Source organism: Hemitrygon akajei, chromosome 10 (assembly GCF_048418815.1).
Source record: "Hemitrygon akajei chromosome 10, sHemAka1.3, whole genome shotgun sequence".
Classification (NCBI taxonomy): domain Eukaryota; kingdom Metazoa; phylum Chordata; class Chondrichthyes; order Myliobatiformes; family Dasyatidae; genus Hemitrygon; species Hemitrygon akajei.
Genome location: NC_133133.1, coordinates 28,433,238 through 28,449,828, shown reverse-complemented (window position 1 = coordinate 28,449,828; position 16,591 = coordinate 28,433,238). Strand labels below are relative to the sequence as shown.

Sequence of the window (16,591 nt, the reverse complement as noted above, 5' to 3'; positions counted from 1 at the left end):
AATAAACTCGTTTTTTCAATTTTAGCAGAAGTCCCAAGAAGACTTGATCAAGTTAAATGAACAGGATATGCATTTTTCATGTTATGTTCTGCCTAGGTTGATGCTTAGTGACCTTTCCAGATTTTGAGCTCTTTTGATAAAAGTTAGCAGTTGGTATAGCTTATAAGGTCATTTCAGAGGGCATTTTGCTGCAATTCTAATTCCTTAGGTAGGAATGGAAATGTTCCTTCTTTCATTGAATATACATAAACTGCATATTCTCTTAACACTCTGATGGTTTCAGAGTGATCTCTAAATTCATACTTTATACTTTATTCACTGAATTTAAATTTGCCTTGGATTTATTGAAATACATAGTTCATGATCTTATTCCAAACCTCTGTAACACTAATGAAGCTACATAATTATTATGCTTCCAAATCTCTGTTCCAACTCAAAATTGTTTTTTTTTGAGGTAGCTAGAGACATACCAATGTATTTGTACAGAGCAATGTGGAATCAGAAGGCCAGAGTTATATTTCTGACCATGAAATTCACAGAAGTCTGCCTGAACTAAACTGAACTCTACATGCCTGTTAGTTTGGCACACCGCTGACTATGAAGCTGCTCTGAAGAGATAGGGAGAAGCACCTACTTCTTCCTTCCATTAAAAGATTGAAAGGGAAGATTAGAAAGTACCTAGACATTTGCATAGAAAACCTTCGCTCTTTAGAAATGTAACTATGCTCCAGGTTAAACTTATGTTCCACAGGTGCAAATACAGATCACCAATGGATGTCCTTTAGGAGGGAGCTGTTTCACTTGTGTGCTTTAAAGTTAACTCAGAATCGGGCACTGGGGTGCATTACTACTTTCCTGCTTACAAAAACAGCAATGCTTTGTACCCATTGTCAACACCGAAACTTGGAACTCAAAGAAATGGCTAAAGGAATAGTGGTCACTTCATTTAAAACTACATATCTTTAACAGTTCAATTATTTTCTGGCAAAGCTTATGTCACAGTCATTAAATTGCACCAACTCCACTGGTAAGTAACTTTCCTACATTTTCCTTTGATTTCCCTTTGACCTTCGACCTCTCTCATTAGCAATGTGTTTTTGCCCACAGAACTGCTGCTCACCAAATGTTTTGTTTTTGTTTTCACAGCGTTCTCTGTAAACTCTAAAGACTGTTGTACATGAAAATCCCAAGAGATCAGCTGTTTCTGACACACTTCAATCACCCCATCTGGTACCAACAATCACTCAACAGTCAAAGTCACTTAGATCATGTTTCTTCTCCCAGTCTGATGGTTGGTCTGAGCAACAACTGAACCTCTTGCCCATGTCTGCATGCTTTTATGCACTGAGTTGCTGCCATCTGATTGGCTGATTGGATACTTGTGTTACTTAGCAGGTGCGCACGTGTATCTAATAAATTGGCTACTGAGTGTAGGAGGTTAATGACAGGGCCTTTAAAAGTGTTGATGTACAGAGGGTCATTGGGCTCCAAGTTCATAGTTCCCTGGAAAGGGCCAGCAAATAGATAGGGTGGTAAAGAAGGCATGTGGCATGCTTGCCTTCGTTGGTTAGGGAACTGAGTACAAAAGACAGGAAGGCAGCTATTTAAAACTTTGTTTCAGCTGCACTAGAAGAGTTATGTGCAATTCTGGTTGCCCCATTACAGGAAGAATGTGGAGGCTTCAGAAAGGATGCATAAGAGATTTGTCAGGATGCTTCAGAGACTCGTCAAATTGCTGGAGCAATTTGTCAGGATGCTACTTCAATTAAAGAGTATGAGCAATAAGGAGAGCTGGACAAACGTATGTTGATTTCTCCAAACATTGGAGGCTGAGGAGAGACCTGATACGAGTTTATAAAATGATGAAAGGTATAGCTAGGTTAGTCAGTCAGAATCTTTTTCCCAGGGTAGAAATGTTACTCATTTAAGGACTCTTTTATCTTGTTATTTTATGTTTGTTATTTATTTATATCTGCATTTACATAGATTGTTTTCCATTGATGCTGTTTACACTACTGTTCTTTTGATTTGCTAAGTGCGCCCACAGAAACAGAATTTCAGGTTTGCATGTGGTGACATGTATGTACTCTGATAATAAGTTTTACTTTGAACTTTGTCAATTACCAGATGATATGACTTAAGGTGAGAGGGAGAAAGTTTAAAGATGTATGGGCCAAGTTTTTTTTACAAAGAGAATGCTAAGTTCCTGGAATGGGTTACCAGGGGTACAATATGATAGGACACTTTCAGAGGCTGTTAGATAAACACATGAATATGGAGGGATATGGGTCATATACAGGAGGAAGAAATTTAGTTTAATTCGGCAACATTTCGTTTGGCACAGACACTATGAAGGGAATGCCTGCTTGTTTGTTTATTTAGTGATACAACATGGAACATCCCCTTCCAGCCCAATGATACACACCACCCAGCAACCCAACCATTAAACACAAGCCTAACCACAATTTACAATAACTAATTAACATGCTAATCAATGTGTCTTTGGACTGGGGAAGATCTTATACTATATGCTCTGTTGGTCCTGACATTCTTCCCTTGTTAAGGTTCCTGCATTCCAATCTCTCCCAGGAAGCCATTATTTTATACAGGTCATTCAATTTCAATTTTCAACTCCATAGCATGTTATCTCCTTCATTCGTCTCTTTATTGCTTCTTGATTTAACTATTTCAATGCCCTCTTGGCTGGCTTCTTTCAACCTACTCTTCATAATCTTGGGGCTATCCATAACCCAGCTGTCATTGTCCCGACTCACTCCACCCCATTCACCCACTGCCTATGCTGACCCATGGGCTCCTGGGTACTTATTAATTCAATTTTAAAATTTAAAATTTCCGTATCCTGCTTCTCTATATGTGTAATTGCTTCCAGCACTGTAATGTTTAAGTGTGTCACGCCCATTTTCTCACCTTTTATTCTGTAGAGTGTCAAGTACTGCTACGAGGCAGTTCCTTCTACACCAGCTCTCAAAGACACTTTCTCTTGCTAGGTGGGGACCTAGACATTGGGTCTTCATGAACTATTTTCTTTTTCCAGAAATACATTTTATTCAGAATATGTTGGAGGAACTCAGTGGGTTAAGTAACATCTGTGGGGGAGAAAAAAAACTGCTGATGTTTCAAGTCAAGCCCTTGCATTGGGATCAGAAGTGGCGATACAGGAGTCTGAGGTGACTGGTGGTTGGAGGAGGAGGAAGGGCTGGCAGGCAGTCCAAGCCAGATAAAGGAGGGGAGAGGTGGAGTTAGGAAAATGAGGCAGGTTGATGATTGAGGGAGGCAAAGAAAAGAGAGGTTAATGGAGTAAGGTGGGGAGAGGGGAGAGTGAAAGTGGATATTTCTGCTGGAGCATGATCAGCAGGAGCACAAAGTCTACCGGTGCTGACATCCCCTTAATACAATTGGGGCATGTTTCCCTCTACGTTCATTGTATTATATTCAGTACATTCCTGTACAATACATCAATGCCGTTCACATTTTCTCCTTGAACAACACAGTCATGAAGCATTTGAGAGACCCAGCACTTCAGAGTCCATTAGCAGCAAGACCCTATGCTCCAGTCTTCCCCAACAGAGCCTTTGTGGTGGCTGTCCCAAGTCTTAGTGCATCACACAGAGTTCATGCACGCTGGAATGTGTCCATTAGCAGCATTCACTTGCAGACATCTATTACACCCGAAAATCAACAAAGACCAACGTCTGCCCTCCAAAGACATGTGGTTCATTCAGCAGCAGTTGATGTTTATGTCAGTAAGTGTACCTAGGGAATAGCCTGTAAATCAGAATCTTGTAAATGCAACCGCTCAGGGTCAAGTGGTACGGGTCTCTGCATCACTTTCCAAACATTCTTTGCAAACTCGTGGTGCAGGAAATCGTGGGCAATCATCGTCCACTCAAGGGCAGAATGCTGAGAGGCTTTGACTGTGTGGGAAGGGATCGACAGGAGGAGCCTCCTCACTGCCAATTAAGCAAGATCTTGGAGCTGCTTTGTGAGTTCTGGTGTGGAGGCATTCTGCTAAGTGTCTTGATGGTCTGCAGGCAATCAATGCCACAGGATCCAGCATCTCTCTCATTCATTCTCCAAGACATTCTGATGGACATGTGGTCAAAGGTACGCTTCCACAGAAATAGACAATAGGTGCAGGAGTAGGCCATTCGGCCCTTTGAGCCAGCACCACCATTCAATGTGATCATGGCTGATCATCCACAATCAGTACCTCGTTCCTGCCTTCTCCCCATATCCCTTGACTCTGCTATCTTTAAGAGCTCTATCTAACTCTTTCTTGAAAGCATCCAGAGAATTGGCCTCCACTGCCTTCTCAGGCAGAGCATTCCATAGATCCACAGCTCTCTGGGTGAAAAAGTTTTTTCCTGAACTCCGTTCTAAATGGCCTACCCCTTTTTCTTAAACTGTGGTCTCTGGTTCTGGACTCCCCCAACATCCGGAATCTTTCCACTTTGCACAACTAAGGTCCATCTAAATGGAACATTGCACAGCAACCTATATGTAGCTGAGTCTGTGCATTTTAAAGCAAGAAATATTGGTCATAAGAACTCTCAAATTTCAGTTTGCTTCTTTATCTAACAATACTGGAGTTGCCTTAACCAACCTCATGCAGGATAATACGAATTCACTGTTTTCATTTAAGAGGCCACAATGCACAAACAATGAAACTATAAGGGCCAAAGTGGGAACGGATTTATTGTCATTGGGCCAAAAAATATTTATGTAAAAACTAAGAGCAAAAGTAGACCATCTGGTGCATTAAACCTGTTCACCATTCAGTAAGATCGTGGTTGATCTGGCTGTGGACTCATCTCCACCTACCTGCCTTTTCACCATAAACATTAATTGCCCTACTATGCAAAAATCTATCTAAGCTGTGAAGGAGGATGAGAAGTGACTTAATAGAGGTGTGGAAAATGATAAGATGCAAAGGTAGAGTGGACAGCCAGAGACTTTCCCAGGGCATAGGAGAGAATTACTTTAAGGTATTTGGAGGGGAGTATAGGGAGAATGTCAGAGGATTTTGTTACACTAAGAGTGCTAGGGGCAAGGACCCCCCCCCCCCCACACACACTCTGTATGATAGTTTTAGATAGGCACATGGATGAAGGAAACATGGGAGAGAAGGGTTAGATTGATCTTAGAGCAGGTTAAAGGGTAGCACAACATTATGGGACAACTGGTCTGTATCTGCTATACAGTTCTATGTTGTGTATCTTAAATATATTTAATGATGTAGCCTCTACTTCAACCCTGGGCAGAGAATTCCACAGATTCACTGCTCTCTGTGAAACCAGTTTCTCCTCATCTGCATCCTAAATCTATTCCACCAAATCTTGAGGCTGTCCCCTAATTCTAGTCTCACATACCAGTGGAAAAAACTTCCTGTGTCTATTTTGTCTATCCCTTTCATAATTTTACGTTTCAATAATATCTCCATTAATGCACATTTAGAGGGTAGCTCAGCATTGTTTCCCAAATGCAAAACGTTCATATTCGTTAAGTTGGAGATTTCAGCAGAGACGATGCGTAAGATTGACAATGTTTTTTTTTTCTCTTTGGAATATCTCATTGCAATGAATGCAAATTATTTGGGTCGAAGACTTCGCGAGTTGTTTATGGAGATACAATAAACTGGAGTTGCTCGCGTTTAACGGGATTTTCTTGTTGAGTGGTGCATCAACTAAATGTCTCCCCCAATCCTTCATTTCTCATTGAATATTCCTCGCTGCGTCATGCCACATTTAGAATCAATCGCTTTCTTTCATGCGCGGGATAAATGGCTTTAGTCCAAGTCAGATAATTTTCGCAGCCCGGAGTTTGGAAACTGCGAAGAGTTCACACAGTGCGTGCAGGCAAATGGTTGAAAACTAAAGGTTAGTGTTTATTGTAGTGGATACTGGTACCCAATACAACCCGCATCTGATATGCTTTTCTCCGACACAATAGGATTTATTATTGATTTAAAATATACTAAATATATTTTATAGCATTTTATATCAATTTTCGTCATTGAAGTTTTCAACAGATGTAGAAACTGTTGAAAACTCCACCAACAGTGGAGTTTCCAGCTGAATGCATCATTTTAACCACCACTATTGCACCGATTTCTGATTACAAGTATTTGTTTACTATGTGGGTAAAAAGTAAAATTAGTAGTCACCGAGTACGTATTGCACCTCGCTACAACCTCGTCCAGGCGTATTACTTCAATTGGACTTACGAGGGGTAGGTCTGGTCCATAGGAAGACCTATCATCGGGTCACATGTGTGAAAAGGGAGGGGGTTAAATTCAACCACCCGTTCCCCAATGATTGATCCGCCCCAGGTGGCTGTCTTGACCGACTGCGTTGTACGTTTGTCTATTAGACCTGTTGGACTGTGAAAAGGACGGGAGAGAGAGAGAGATAGAAAGACCAGCAGGGTCGCTGCTGAGTTACATTTATCTTCTGCAGCGCAGAGGAGTCCGGCTACCTGGGGATTTTCAATCTCATAAATTACGCTCGCGACAAATGAGAGTAGTGAGAAAAGTTTTAAAGCGTCGGGTCGGTGCCAGCTTGTGTCAGACAAGCTTGGTGATACGTGCTGATTTTTCTGGACCCCTGCTGCCTAGAAAGTCACACACAGAACTTGTTCAACCAAGGTGCGGGGTTTCCCTCAGTGATTAGTCCGAAGTAGAGACTTCAAAATTAATCGCGGACTGTATCTGGAACTGAACCGTCGATTTGATCCAAACTCGGCGGAGCTCTTGGGTAATCAGCAACCTTCAGCACTCCTACGCGCCTGAGAACCTCTCACTTTTTATAGTCGCGGTTTATAAACTCGCTGTGGACCCTAACAGCGGGAAAACAAATAACCATCCCCCGGTAAGTCATCCTTACAGCCCGCAAGATAAATAAATACGTCCTTAATAATGAACTTAATATTTCTAGGGTTATTTTGGTCTGCAGATCATTAACTTAGATATACAAACGTGATTGGAAAATATGTCATACATGAAGTGTAATTCGCTGCGACGCCAGTTGAGTAAATCGATGTATAATTTAATCAGGGAACACCGAGCCCTCGTCTCGGTTATTCTGTGGCTTAAGTATAAACTGTGTTTTGTATTGAGGGGCTGTTTATTATAAAGTAGTTTGATAATAAGCGCATAGGTCTTGTTCTTCATACTGCGTCGCGAACAAAATTTCGGAAGTTTGCACAATCGTTTAGAAAGTGTTTTATTTCAAGTCTGTCCGCCTTTGCAAAAGAATTTCCAGGAATGTCATCTCCAGTAACTCAGTCTGAGAAAGCCCCTACCCATGAAACAAATATCAAGGGGAGCCCCGTGAAATTCAGCGTAGTAGACCGGACAAATCAGAGTAAACGTTAGTTTGTCTCCTCTGAAAAAGGACAGGTGGAAATGACAGTAAATGTAATAACAGTGCTGGCAGGGATACAGGACCATGGCATGCCTGTTGTCCGCACTCGTTATTTAATTCCACGCTTTAGGAACAATAAGCAATATAAAGGTCCCACCTGACCGTCAGCGCAGTAGTGTGTAAGTACTGGAATAAAGACAATTGCTCTTTAGAATTGGGGATAGGAAGCTGGAAACTTGGGGCAGGAATCGCTGTAACAGTAGTTCAGACGGAGATGAAGTCGTCCCTTCACTCAGCTAAACAGCTCGAGTGTTTCGAATTCAGACTGGTGTTTTGGATGTTTGGAAAATTGATAACGCCAGGTCTTTACTATATGTTTAAATGTTTCCATGCAGAACGATTGCTTAATAGTCTTAAACGCGGTGGGTGTACACCGAGCGGGAGTGAGCTGTACAGTGTGCGTTTAGAAGTAAGCAGCTCTCTCTTTGGAAGGAACGAAATGAATGTCTGTGGGGTTTGGTGCGCAGTCTCGGTGTTTCTCCTACCAAATTAAAAGAAGAGGAAGGAGGGGGCTGCACCTCGGCTTTTACTCGGTGACGTTTTCCCTTTTCCTTGAAAACACAGCTCCCCTTTAGCAGAAGAGTTCTATTGAACCTTTCCCAATCGCTGGAAGGATGAGGGCGATCTGGAGGCTGGCGGGCAGAGAGCAGCTCAGACTCGTCCTTTACTGTGCTGTCATGTTTCTCAAAGTGGACGCGGGCAAATCGGAGCAGGGCAAACGTAAGTTCTGAGTACCGAGTACTGACACTTTCAAACTTATAGTGGGCTTTATTCCAACATCAACACTACACGACAGATGCATGCGCGTCTCCAAGGCCGGGTAACGTCCGCAGAGGGCTCACACGATTTACAAAGTGCACTAGTTCTATTGTTGGACTCCTCGGCGACTGGAACAGTCCGGGACGGCGGCATCCGACACTACGACAAAATGAAGCCAAGGCTCATTTGATTCCTAACCTTAAACCCAACACAGACCACAGTGTGGTCTGGCTTTAGTCCCAATGCGTGAACTCCACCGGAATCCTACACGGGACTGTCCCACTTGCTAATCCAATCCCCGCACAAGCGTCTCTCTAGTCTCGCAATACAAGACATCGCCTCCCCTCTCCGATGCGCACAAAGGTTGGACCAGTCCTAAGTCTGAAACCAGAATCGATTGCCCTTTCCATTGGCTCGAGTGATGGTCGCCAGCGTCAAACCTTGACCATCACATCAACTAATCAAATTCCAGTCACTGACTCTGAGGTTAATGTAAAACTTCGCCGTATTAACTCTCACTGAAAATATAAGGTACGTGTTCGCTCCTGAGAGAACGGATGCGTTTCGTTTATGGTTTCTGTCCAATTTGTTTGAATTCCAGTTTTGCACAGATTGACCCGAAACCCAAATAAGGCCGCAGTTTATGATAACTTTGACCTGAATGTAAATGATGGTGTTGTTTAGAACACGAATGAATGGCCGCATTCCAGCTCACTCCCCATCTAATAAGAAAGAGTGCAGTGATTCCTGCGGCTTCCACCGATTGCAACTCGCCGTATCACGACGGCGTGGCTTTCCTCTGGGTGCTCCGGTTTCCTCCCACATCCTAACGACCTACGGCTTAGTGGGTTAATTGGTCACATGGGTATAATTGGGTGGCGTGTGCTCGCTGGGCCGGAAGGGCTATTACCTTGATGTATCTCTAAATAAAATAATGCTTCTGTTTCTGCGGACTCGGGCGATAAACTGGGAGCCGCTGCTTCAGCCGACTCGGCGTCCACGTGCAGGTTTACTGCGTCTGACCCAGAACTATTCACAGGAGCCTCACATAAAGCTTGGAAGTTCAGGCCCTTTATTTCACAGTAGTTAGAACAGTACACATGATAACAATGGGACAGAGCAAGGTTAACCCACTCCCTTTTGTTTTATATAAAAGAACATGTATTTTGTTTTTTTTAATAGCTCTGCTAATCTGGAGCTACAAAACAAAAAGCTGGTGGAACTCAGTGAGTCGGTTAGCATCCCTGGAGGGAAATGCGGAGTCGACATTTCGGGTCGAAGGTCTTTCCAGTCTAGGTGAAAGGTCTCGACCCGAAGCACCTGCCGATTTCCGCCTACAGATGCTGCCTGACCCGCTGAGTTCCCCGGGCTTTTTGTTGCTCCAAATTCCTGCATCTGCAGCCTTCTGTGTCACTAGCTTTGCTAATTTGCCAGCCGGAAGGATTTACATCAAACAAGAAACTGGCGTTCACCTTCATTCTGAATGCGCAGGTGAGGTGCTAATCCTTACAAAAAAAAAACTGCCTCCAGCCCCTGTTTTCACCCGGGAAGAGATAGATTCGGGTAGCAGCGATATCAGGGGTAGATGAGATATCGGGTAGTAGCGGTATCTGGGTAGATGAGATATCGGGTAGTAGCGATATCAGGGGTAGATGAGATATCGGGTAGCAGCGATATCAGGGGTAGATGAGCCCGTGCAAGCCTTGTATATGCCCACACGGGTATGCCAAAGAGTATGAAAGTCTGACTCCACGTGTTCGCGTTTTATGTTATATATTGGTGAAATTATGAATGGTGTAAGGTGAACGTTGTTTTCAGATTTAGTGCCTCGGGAAAGCCCTTGGAAAATAGACGCATCGGAGCCTTGCAGGTTGCTCAAGTCTGTCTCTAGGCTGCTCTGTATCACGTTATCATATCCGTCTGATCATGGTTGGACACGCCAGCAGAATCGCAAACTGGCCACCGCGACTCCTAGAAGCTTCCCCTTGTTGCGATTAGTATTAATAAAATGAAGCTTTCAATAAATCAGATTATTTATGGTTGGCGTGAAGTTGGACTGTAATTTGTGTGTTGTTGAACTTTCCTGAACAGCGTCCGACACTTTCTGCATGTTCGAAGACAAGAAATACCGGATGGGAGAGAGTTGGCACCCCTATCTGGAGCCCTACGGGTTCGTCTATTGCATAAACTGCCTTTGCTCTGAGGTATTTACGCCACCTTTTGATCTTGGGGTTTGGGACGCTAAGTATTAAAGGCATGGAAAATATTTTTGAAAAACAGATTGATCTCGACTGTAATATGTAGAGCGCTCAGATGTACAGTGAGACCATAGTTTATCATTAACCCCCCAACATCGACCAAGTCCTCCGCAACTTCCGCCATCTCCAAAGAGATTCCAACCCCTCCCCACCACCCCCGGGATTGTTCTCCCCGCGATCGATTCTCTTCCCCAGTCATCCCTCGCCACTCTTTTTCCCTCCGGGCACTTATCGAGCGGCCTAAGTGCTACATCTGCCCATTCACCTCCATCAGGGCCCCAAACAGTCCTTGCAGGTGAGGCGACGCTTCACCTGCGAGTCTCCTGGGTCGTCTGTTGTGTCGGGCGCTCCCGTTCCGGTATCCTCTGTATTGGTGAGACTCGTGGTAAATTGGGAGACCGTTTCGTCAAGCATCTCCGCTTCATCCGCCTCAAGCGGAGCTTCCCGATGGCCAAACATTTTAACCCCGATTCCCATTCCCGTCCCCACATGTCGGTCCATGGCCTTTTCTTGTGCCAAGCTGTGGCCACCTGCGGGGTGTATTCCGTCTGGGTAGCCTCCAACTTGATGGTATGAACATCGATTTCTCCTTCCATTAAAAAAAATCACTCCCCTTCTCCTCTTCTTCCATTCCCCACCCTGGCCTTTCACCTCTTCTTATCTGCCTATCACTTCCCTCTGGGTCCCCTCCTCCTCCCCTTTCTCCTGTGGTCCATTCTCCTCTCCTTTCAGATTCCTTCCTCTCCAGCCCTTTACCTTTCCCACCCACCTGGCTTCACCTTTCACCCTCTCGCTGGCCTCCTTCCCCTCCCCCCCCCCCCACCTCTTTATTCTGCCGTCTTCCCCTTTCCTTTCTAGTCCTGAAGAAGGGTCTCGGCCCGACACGTCGACTGTTTATTCATCTTCATGACCTGCTGAGTTCCTTTAGCATTTTGTGTGTCTTATTACACGCGGTTCCCTCTTCCCCCTTAATGGACAAGTCGTGTTGATTAGAAAAAAAGTGGAGGTTCAAATTAAACTAATTTTTGGTTAAAAGTAACTTACGGAAACCTCACCAACCAAAGAGATTATGATCCTATCCGGCTAAGTAAGAACTGAACAGCTGAAGTGACCGGACCGGGCTATCTCCAATATACCACGAGCCGCGCTGTCCAAGGACAAAGCTTCTTACATACGGCCAGCACTAATTTGCTGACTCACTGCAGCCGAATCCCTAAAACTTTGACAGTCTACCGGAGCAGTGAGGTTAGCACGGAAGCACGAGGTTCCCTGTAAAGGTTGTTTTTTAGGGATCTCGTGGAGTCGGCGCCGAAGGAAGTTGTTCTGGAAGTGCAGACTGCAAGATAAGGCAACGTAACTAAAGCACACACAGAGAATGTGTTCTTAGTGATCCTTATATACTGTAAATTCACACATTTTACCAGAAATGTTTCTTTTTTCGCTGTGATACCTGATAATATACTGCAGATGAATCCTCAATGTCATTGCTAAATTTCTGTTTTGACTAATTGGTGGACTTATTTCCAGAATGGGCGCATAACCTGCAACCGAGTGAAGTGCCCGAACGTTCACTGCTCCAACCCCGTGACTGCTCCACAGCACTGCTGTCCCCACTGCTCAACAGGTAGGGAAGGCAGATTTTTTTTCCCTTCATACGAGGAATGTCAACTTTAGTAACACATGCAGGCGCAGAGAAAGAAGTTTTTAAAACGGGGTTAATGATTAGGGGGCATCTCCCTCTGGGTGTTAGGATGCAGAAAGCGGTTTGGAAGAACCCATCATTTTTTTTCTCTCTGAAAAGACTGACGGTACAAATCCGCTGCGCAATTAGAAGATTGGAAAAAGGAAGTAAACGGTCAGTATCAGAAGTTTATTGCGGCTGACGTACCTCTGAATCTTTTTTCTCCCCTCTGACTGAAGCTATTTTAGATGCCTTTGAATATAACGAAAGCATAAACAAACTCACCTTCACTCTAATCCGAACTACTCAAAGTGGCACCTATCAACTGAGCTGCCCAGATCTGTTCAAACTTGGGATCATCTGATACAGTATTGATAATTAGCTGTCTTAATCAGCGAGCTGAATAATGGGTTCACAGAGTCTTTAATGGTCAGAGTAACACATGAGCTACCTTCCATGCTATAGAGGTACCTCCAGAAAAACTAACCTAAAGTTCTCCTTCTCATAACTCACAATGACATTACGTGAATCATTTTACCTCTCTTACTTTTCCACTGTTTAAAAATGGTCGAAAACGCAAACTGTATAGCCTGGAAATTTGAAATAAAGGTGGAAAATGGTGAAAATACTCAAAGTTCAAAGCGCAGAGTAAATTTATTATCAAAGTACATACGCAGTATGTCACCATATAGAGCCCTGAGATTCACTTTCCTGTGGGCACACTCAATAAATCCATAATAGAATCAAAGAAAGACCACACCATCTTGGGTGTTTAACTAGTGCGCAAAAGACAACAAAATGGGAAGAATGAATGATTGAATGAATGAATGAATGAATAAATAAATAAATAAATAAGCAATAACTATATAGAACATGAGATGGAATCATTGAACCTAAGTCCATAGGTTGTGGAAACATTTCAATGATAGGGTAAGTGAAGTTGAGTGAAGTTACTTCCTTTGATTCAAGAGCCCGATGGTTCAGGGGTAATAACTTTTGGGGATTAGGGTAGAGCAGGCAGCTCCTGTGGAAAAACAGAGTTGACTTTTAAGATGATGATGCTGTAGTTGGTCTTGAATTCTTATGAGGTTTTAAGAAATAAGCTTTATCTCCTAAATATATTCACTAACATCCTGTATGAATAATATTTTACACTTACTATGTGTAAAATGTGTACTATGTACACTTATTTTACATCATAGCCAGATTTAGTACTTTTTTGGCAAAAACCTAAAACAATGGGTTGTGAAGTCATATTAAAGAATCAAGCTCCCTTCTGACCTGCCATTGTAGAAGTCAAGTCAAGTCACTTTTATTGTCATTTCAACCATAACTGCTGGTACAGTACATAGAAAAAACGAAACAATGTTCCTCCAGGACCCTGGTGCTACATGAAACAACACAAAACTACACTAGACTTCAGACCTATATGGGACTACATAAAGTGCACAAAACAGTGCAAGACAGTACAATAATTAATAAACAATACAATAGGCACAATAAAGGGCAAATTACAATATAATAAATGATGTAAATGTAAACAATGTTTTAGCAGGAATTGAGAAAGACATGAGCAAAAATTGCAAAGGGACTGGAGTTGTGTATCAGATTAGACTCTGGGTATTGAGGAGTCTGATAGCTTGGGGGAAGAAGCTGTTGCACAGTCTAGTCATGAGAACCCGAATGCTTCGGTACCTTTTGCCAGATGGCAGGAGAGAGAAGAGTTTTTATGAGGGGTGCATGGGGTCCTCCACAATACTGTTAGCTTTGTGGATGCAGCGTGTGGTGTAAATGTCTGTAATGGCGGGAAGGGAGACCCCGATGATCCCTTCACCTGACCTCACTATCCAATGCAGGGTCTTACAATCTGAGACGGTGCAATTTCCAAACCAGGCAGTAATGCAGCTGCACAGGATACTCTCGATATATCCTCTGTAGAGTGTGGTGAGGATGGGGGGGGGGGGGGCGGTGGTGGGAGATGGACTTTTCTCATCCTTCGCTTCTGGGCTTTCTTGGCTATGGAACTGGTGTTGAGGGACCAGGTGAGATTCTCCACCAGGTGAAGACCAAGAAATTTGGTGCTCTTAACGATCTTTATAGAGGAGCCGTCGATGTTCAGCGGAGAGTGGTCACTCCATGCTCTCCTGAAGTCAACAACCATCTCTTTTGTTTTGTTCACATTCAGATATAGGTTGTTGGCTCTGCACCAGTCTGTTAGCTGCTGCACCTCTTCTCTGTATGCTGACTCATCGTTCTTGCAAATGAGACCCACCACGGAGATGAGTTATACAGCTCTCATTTCATGCACGTGCAGTTCAACTCTTCGAGTGATTATGCAGGAAGTTTGAAGTTAACTCATCTCCTTCTACCTTAGGCCACAAACTTATCAATCACCCCTGCTGTGGATCACTTTCTGGAGGTCCAAGACACCGACTTCTACAAAAAAGGGATCTGTATGCTCCACGACTGCTGGACTAAGTGTGTAAATGTAGGAGGGGACATGTTGAAAAATAAATGTACTAGGTTTTCTAAAATTGACTCCTTCTATCTTAGGTCACGAACTTATCAATCATCCCTCGTATGTTAGGAATTTGTGTTATTTAATTCCTTTCAATTTACTAAACTAATTTAACTTTTATTTCTACTTCATTAATAACACTTAATCTTATCCTTGCTTCCCTTTTTTTTCATTTCCTACCTGATTTGATAATGGCAAATGTTACAGACCTTGGTTGAGACTTGGTGATCCTCATTGGATTTCATTGGTTAAAGAGGTCCTATGGAAAAGATGTGATGCTGTTTCATTGCTTACCTGACAACATCTAAAAAAGTAAAATCCCAAAAAATGTTCAAGGGAAAATACAGGTCATCACTATAACATTTAACCCAGTTAATCGTCAGTCTCTTGTAATGGTTACTGGCTGGTTATTCGGCAATGGGATATGATTCATTAATCTTGTTAACATTATTTTCCTAAAATTTGGATTTGAGGCAAATTGGTTAGATAATTCTATTCTGTGTTTTCCATTTTATATCTGACCTACTGATATTTGAGTTAAACACTTGGGTCAGAATTTCCTGTACCATTGTGTTGATCATAATGAGACAATTGGGAGCTCAAAATGTGATTGGTGAGTTACTTTGCTCAGCTGATGGTGTTGAAAATTTCCACAGGAAGTGGTGGCTGATACTCCTCACTTCTCCTTGGAAAAACATATGGAAATGATAAAGAATAGCGGACACATGTCTTCTAAAACAATCTCATAATTACATTCTTAGCAAGAATGCTGATGCATTTTTTTTCGGAAGTCAGTAATGCACTTTGATCAATGAAAGGATCTTAATTCTTTAAGTTAAATAGGAAAGAGCCCTCATCAACACTGGAGCTACAAACACTGTGATCAATGCTGCATCAATGTTCTTCCACTCTCTACTTGTGGATCACTTGCCACCAATGCCATAAAACTTTAAGGAAAGTTGGCTCTGGAAGCCCCAGTTGTTCAGAAAAATTAATGGATATAAAACTTGATTTGTCTTCAATCTGATGAATTCTCAATGAGTTGGACCATCGTAGCCTCACTGTCCAATAAACTCAGTATGTGTGATTGCCAGAGCAAAGCCTTTGGAGTTCCCATATGTTTCAAAATGCACACAGCATTGCCAACATAATCAGCGCAAGCATATCCCATTCAGTAATGAAGTCACAACAAATTTGACAGTTGTACCAGAACCCTTTGAAATATGATTTTGAGTCATAACCTTTTCTAGAAAAAGAGTGTATTCAACATTTGTATCAAGAAAATTACTATTGAAAATCAGAATTAAAATGTAAGGAACTTTTAATGCATTTTATCTATTATAGAGACTATACCTATGTTATACATCAAAGAAAATGGCTCATAAGAAGGAGGAATTAACTTTTTTCAGAACATGTGTTTATAACAATCCTGTAAGTGAAGACAAAAAAAAATGTGTGAACCAGATAGATGGAGTTGCCTTTTATTTGGGATCTTATGTTAAAAAACTCCGAAGAAAGAATAATTATTACCCTGCCCCTGACACTTTCCAGGCCAATTTGGAAGTGATGTGTTATAAAATGGTTTGAGTGCAATAGGAGAGGTTGTTGGACCAGGACTCATTTTTCAGTTAACACAGTAATGTCAACCCTCTTCCCTATGAACAATCTGAATAATTATTAAGTTAACAAGGATGAAATGCCCAGGTATTTTTTAAGATGTGCAACTTTATAGCATTTAAGAGCAACAATTAAGGGCTTTTGCTATATTGTTTTAGACTTTGCAAAAGGATTTCAAAACCTGTATCGCTCAATACTCAGTTTATCTAAAATTATGACTGAGAAGGTGCTCTGGAAGCTTAATGGTCTGAGGGTGGACAAATCTCCTGGACCTGATGGAATGCACCCTCGGGTTCTGAAGGAAGTAGCTGGAGAG

General features: G+C 42.5%; 1 protein-coding gene across 2 annotated transcripts in view; it reads left to right on the top strand.

The window, feature by feature from the left end:
* Nucleotides 1–5,790: 5,790 nt before the first annotated feature.
* chrdl2 (chordin-like 2) overlaps nucleotides 5,791–16,591 on the top strand; it is a 51,757-nt gene continuing 40,956 nt past the window's right edge. Inside the window, exons 1-4 of one of the 2 annotated variants that reach the window (XM_073057967.1) lie at nucleotides 5,791–5,897; nucleotides 8,007–8,162; nucleotides 10,293–10,405; nucleotides 11,987–12,083. In XM_073057967.1, the coding sequence (XP_072914068.1) occupies nucleotides 8,057–8,162; nucleotides 10,293–10,405; nucleotides 11,987–12,083 (316 nt within the window). In that variant the 5' untranslated portion in view covers nucleotides 5,791–5,897; nucleotides 8,007–8,056. Of the gene's footprint in view, nucleotides 5,898–6,398; nucleotides 6,888–8,006; nucleotides 8,163–10,292; nucleotides 10,406–11,986; nucleotides 12,084–16,591 lie in introns of those variants that run through there. The other variant, XM_073057966.1, reaches the window with a different exon arrangement.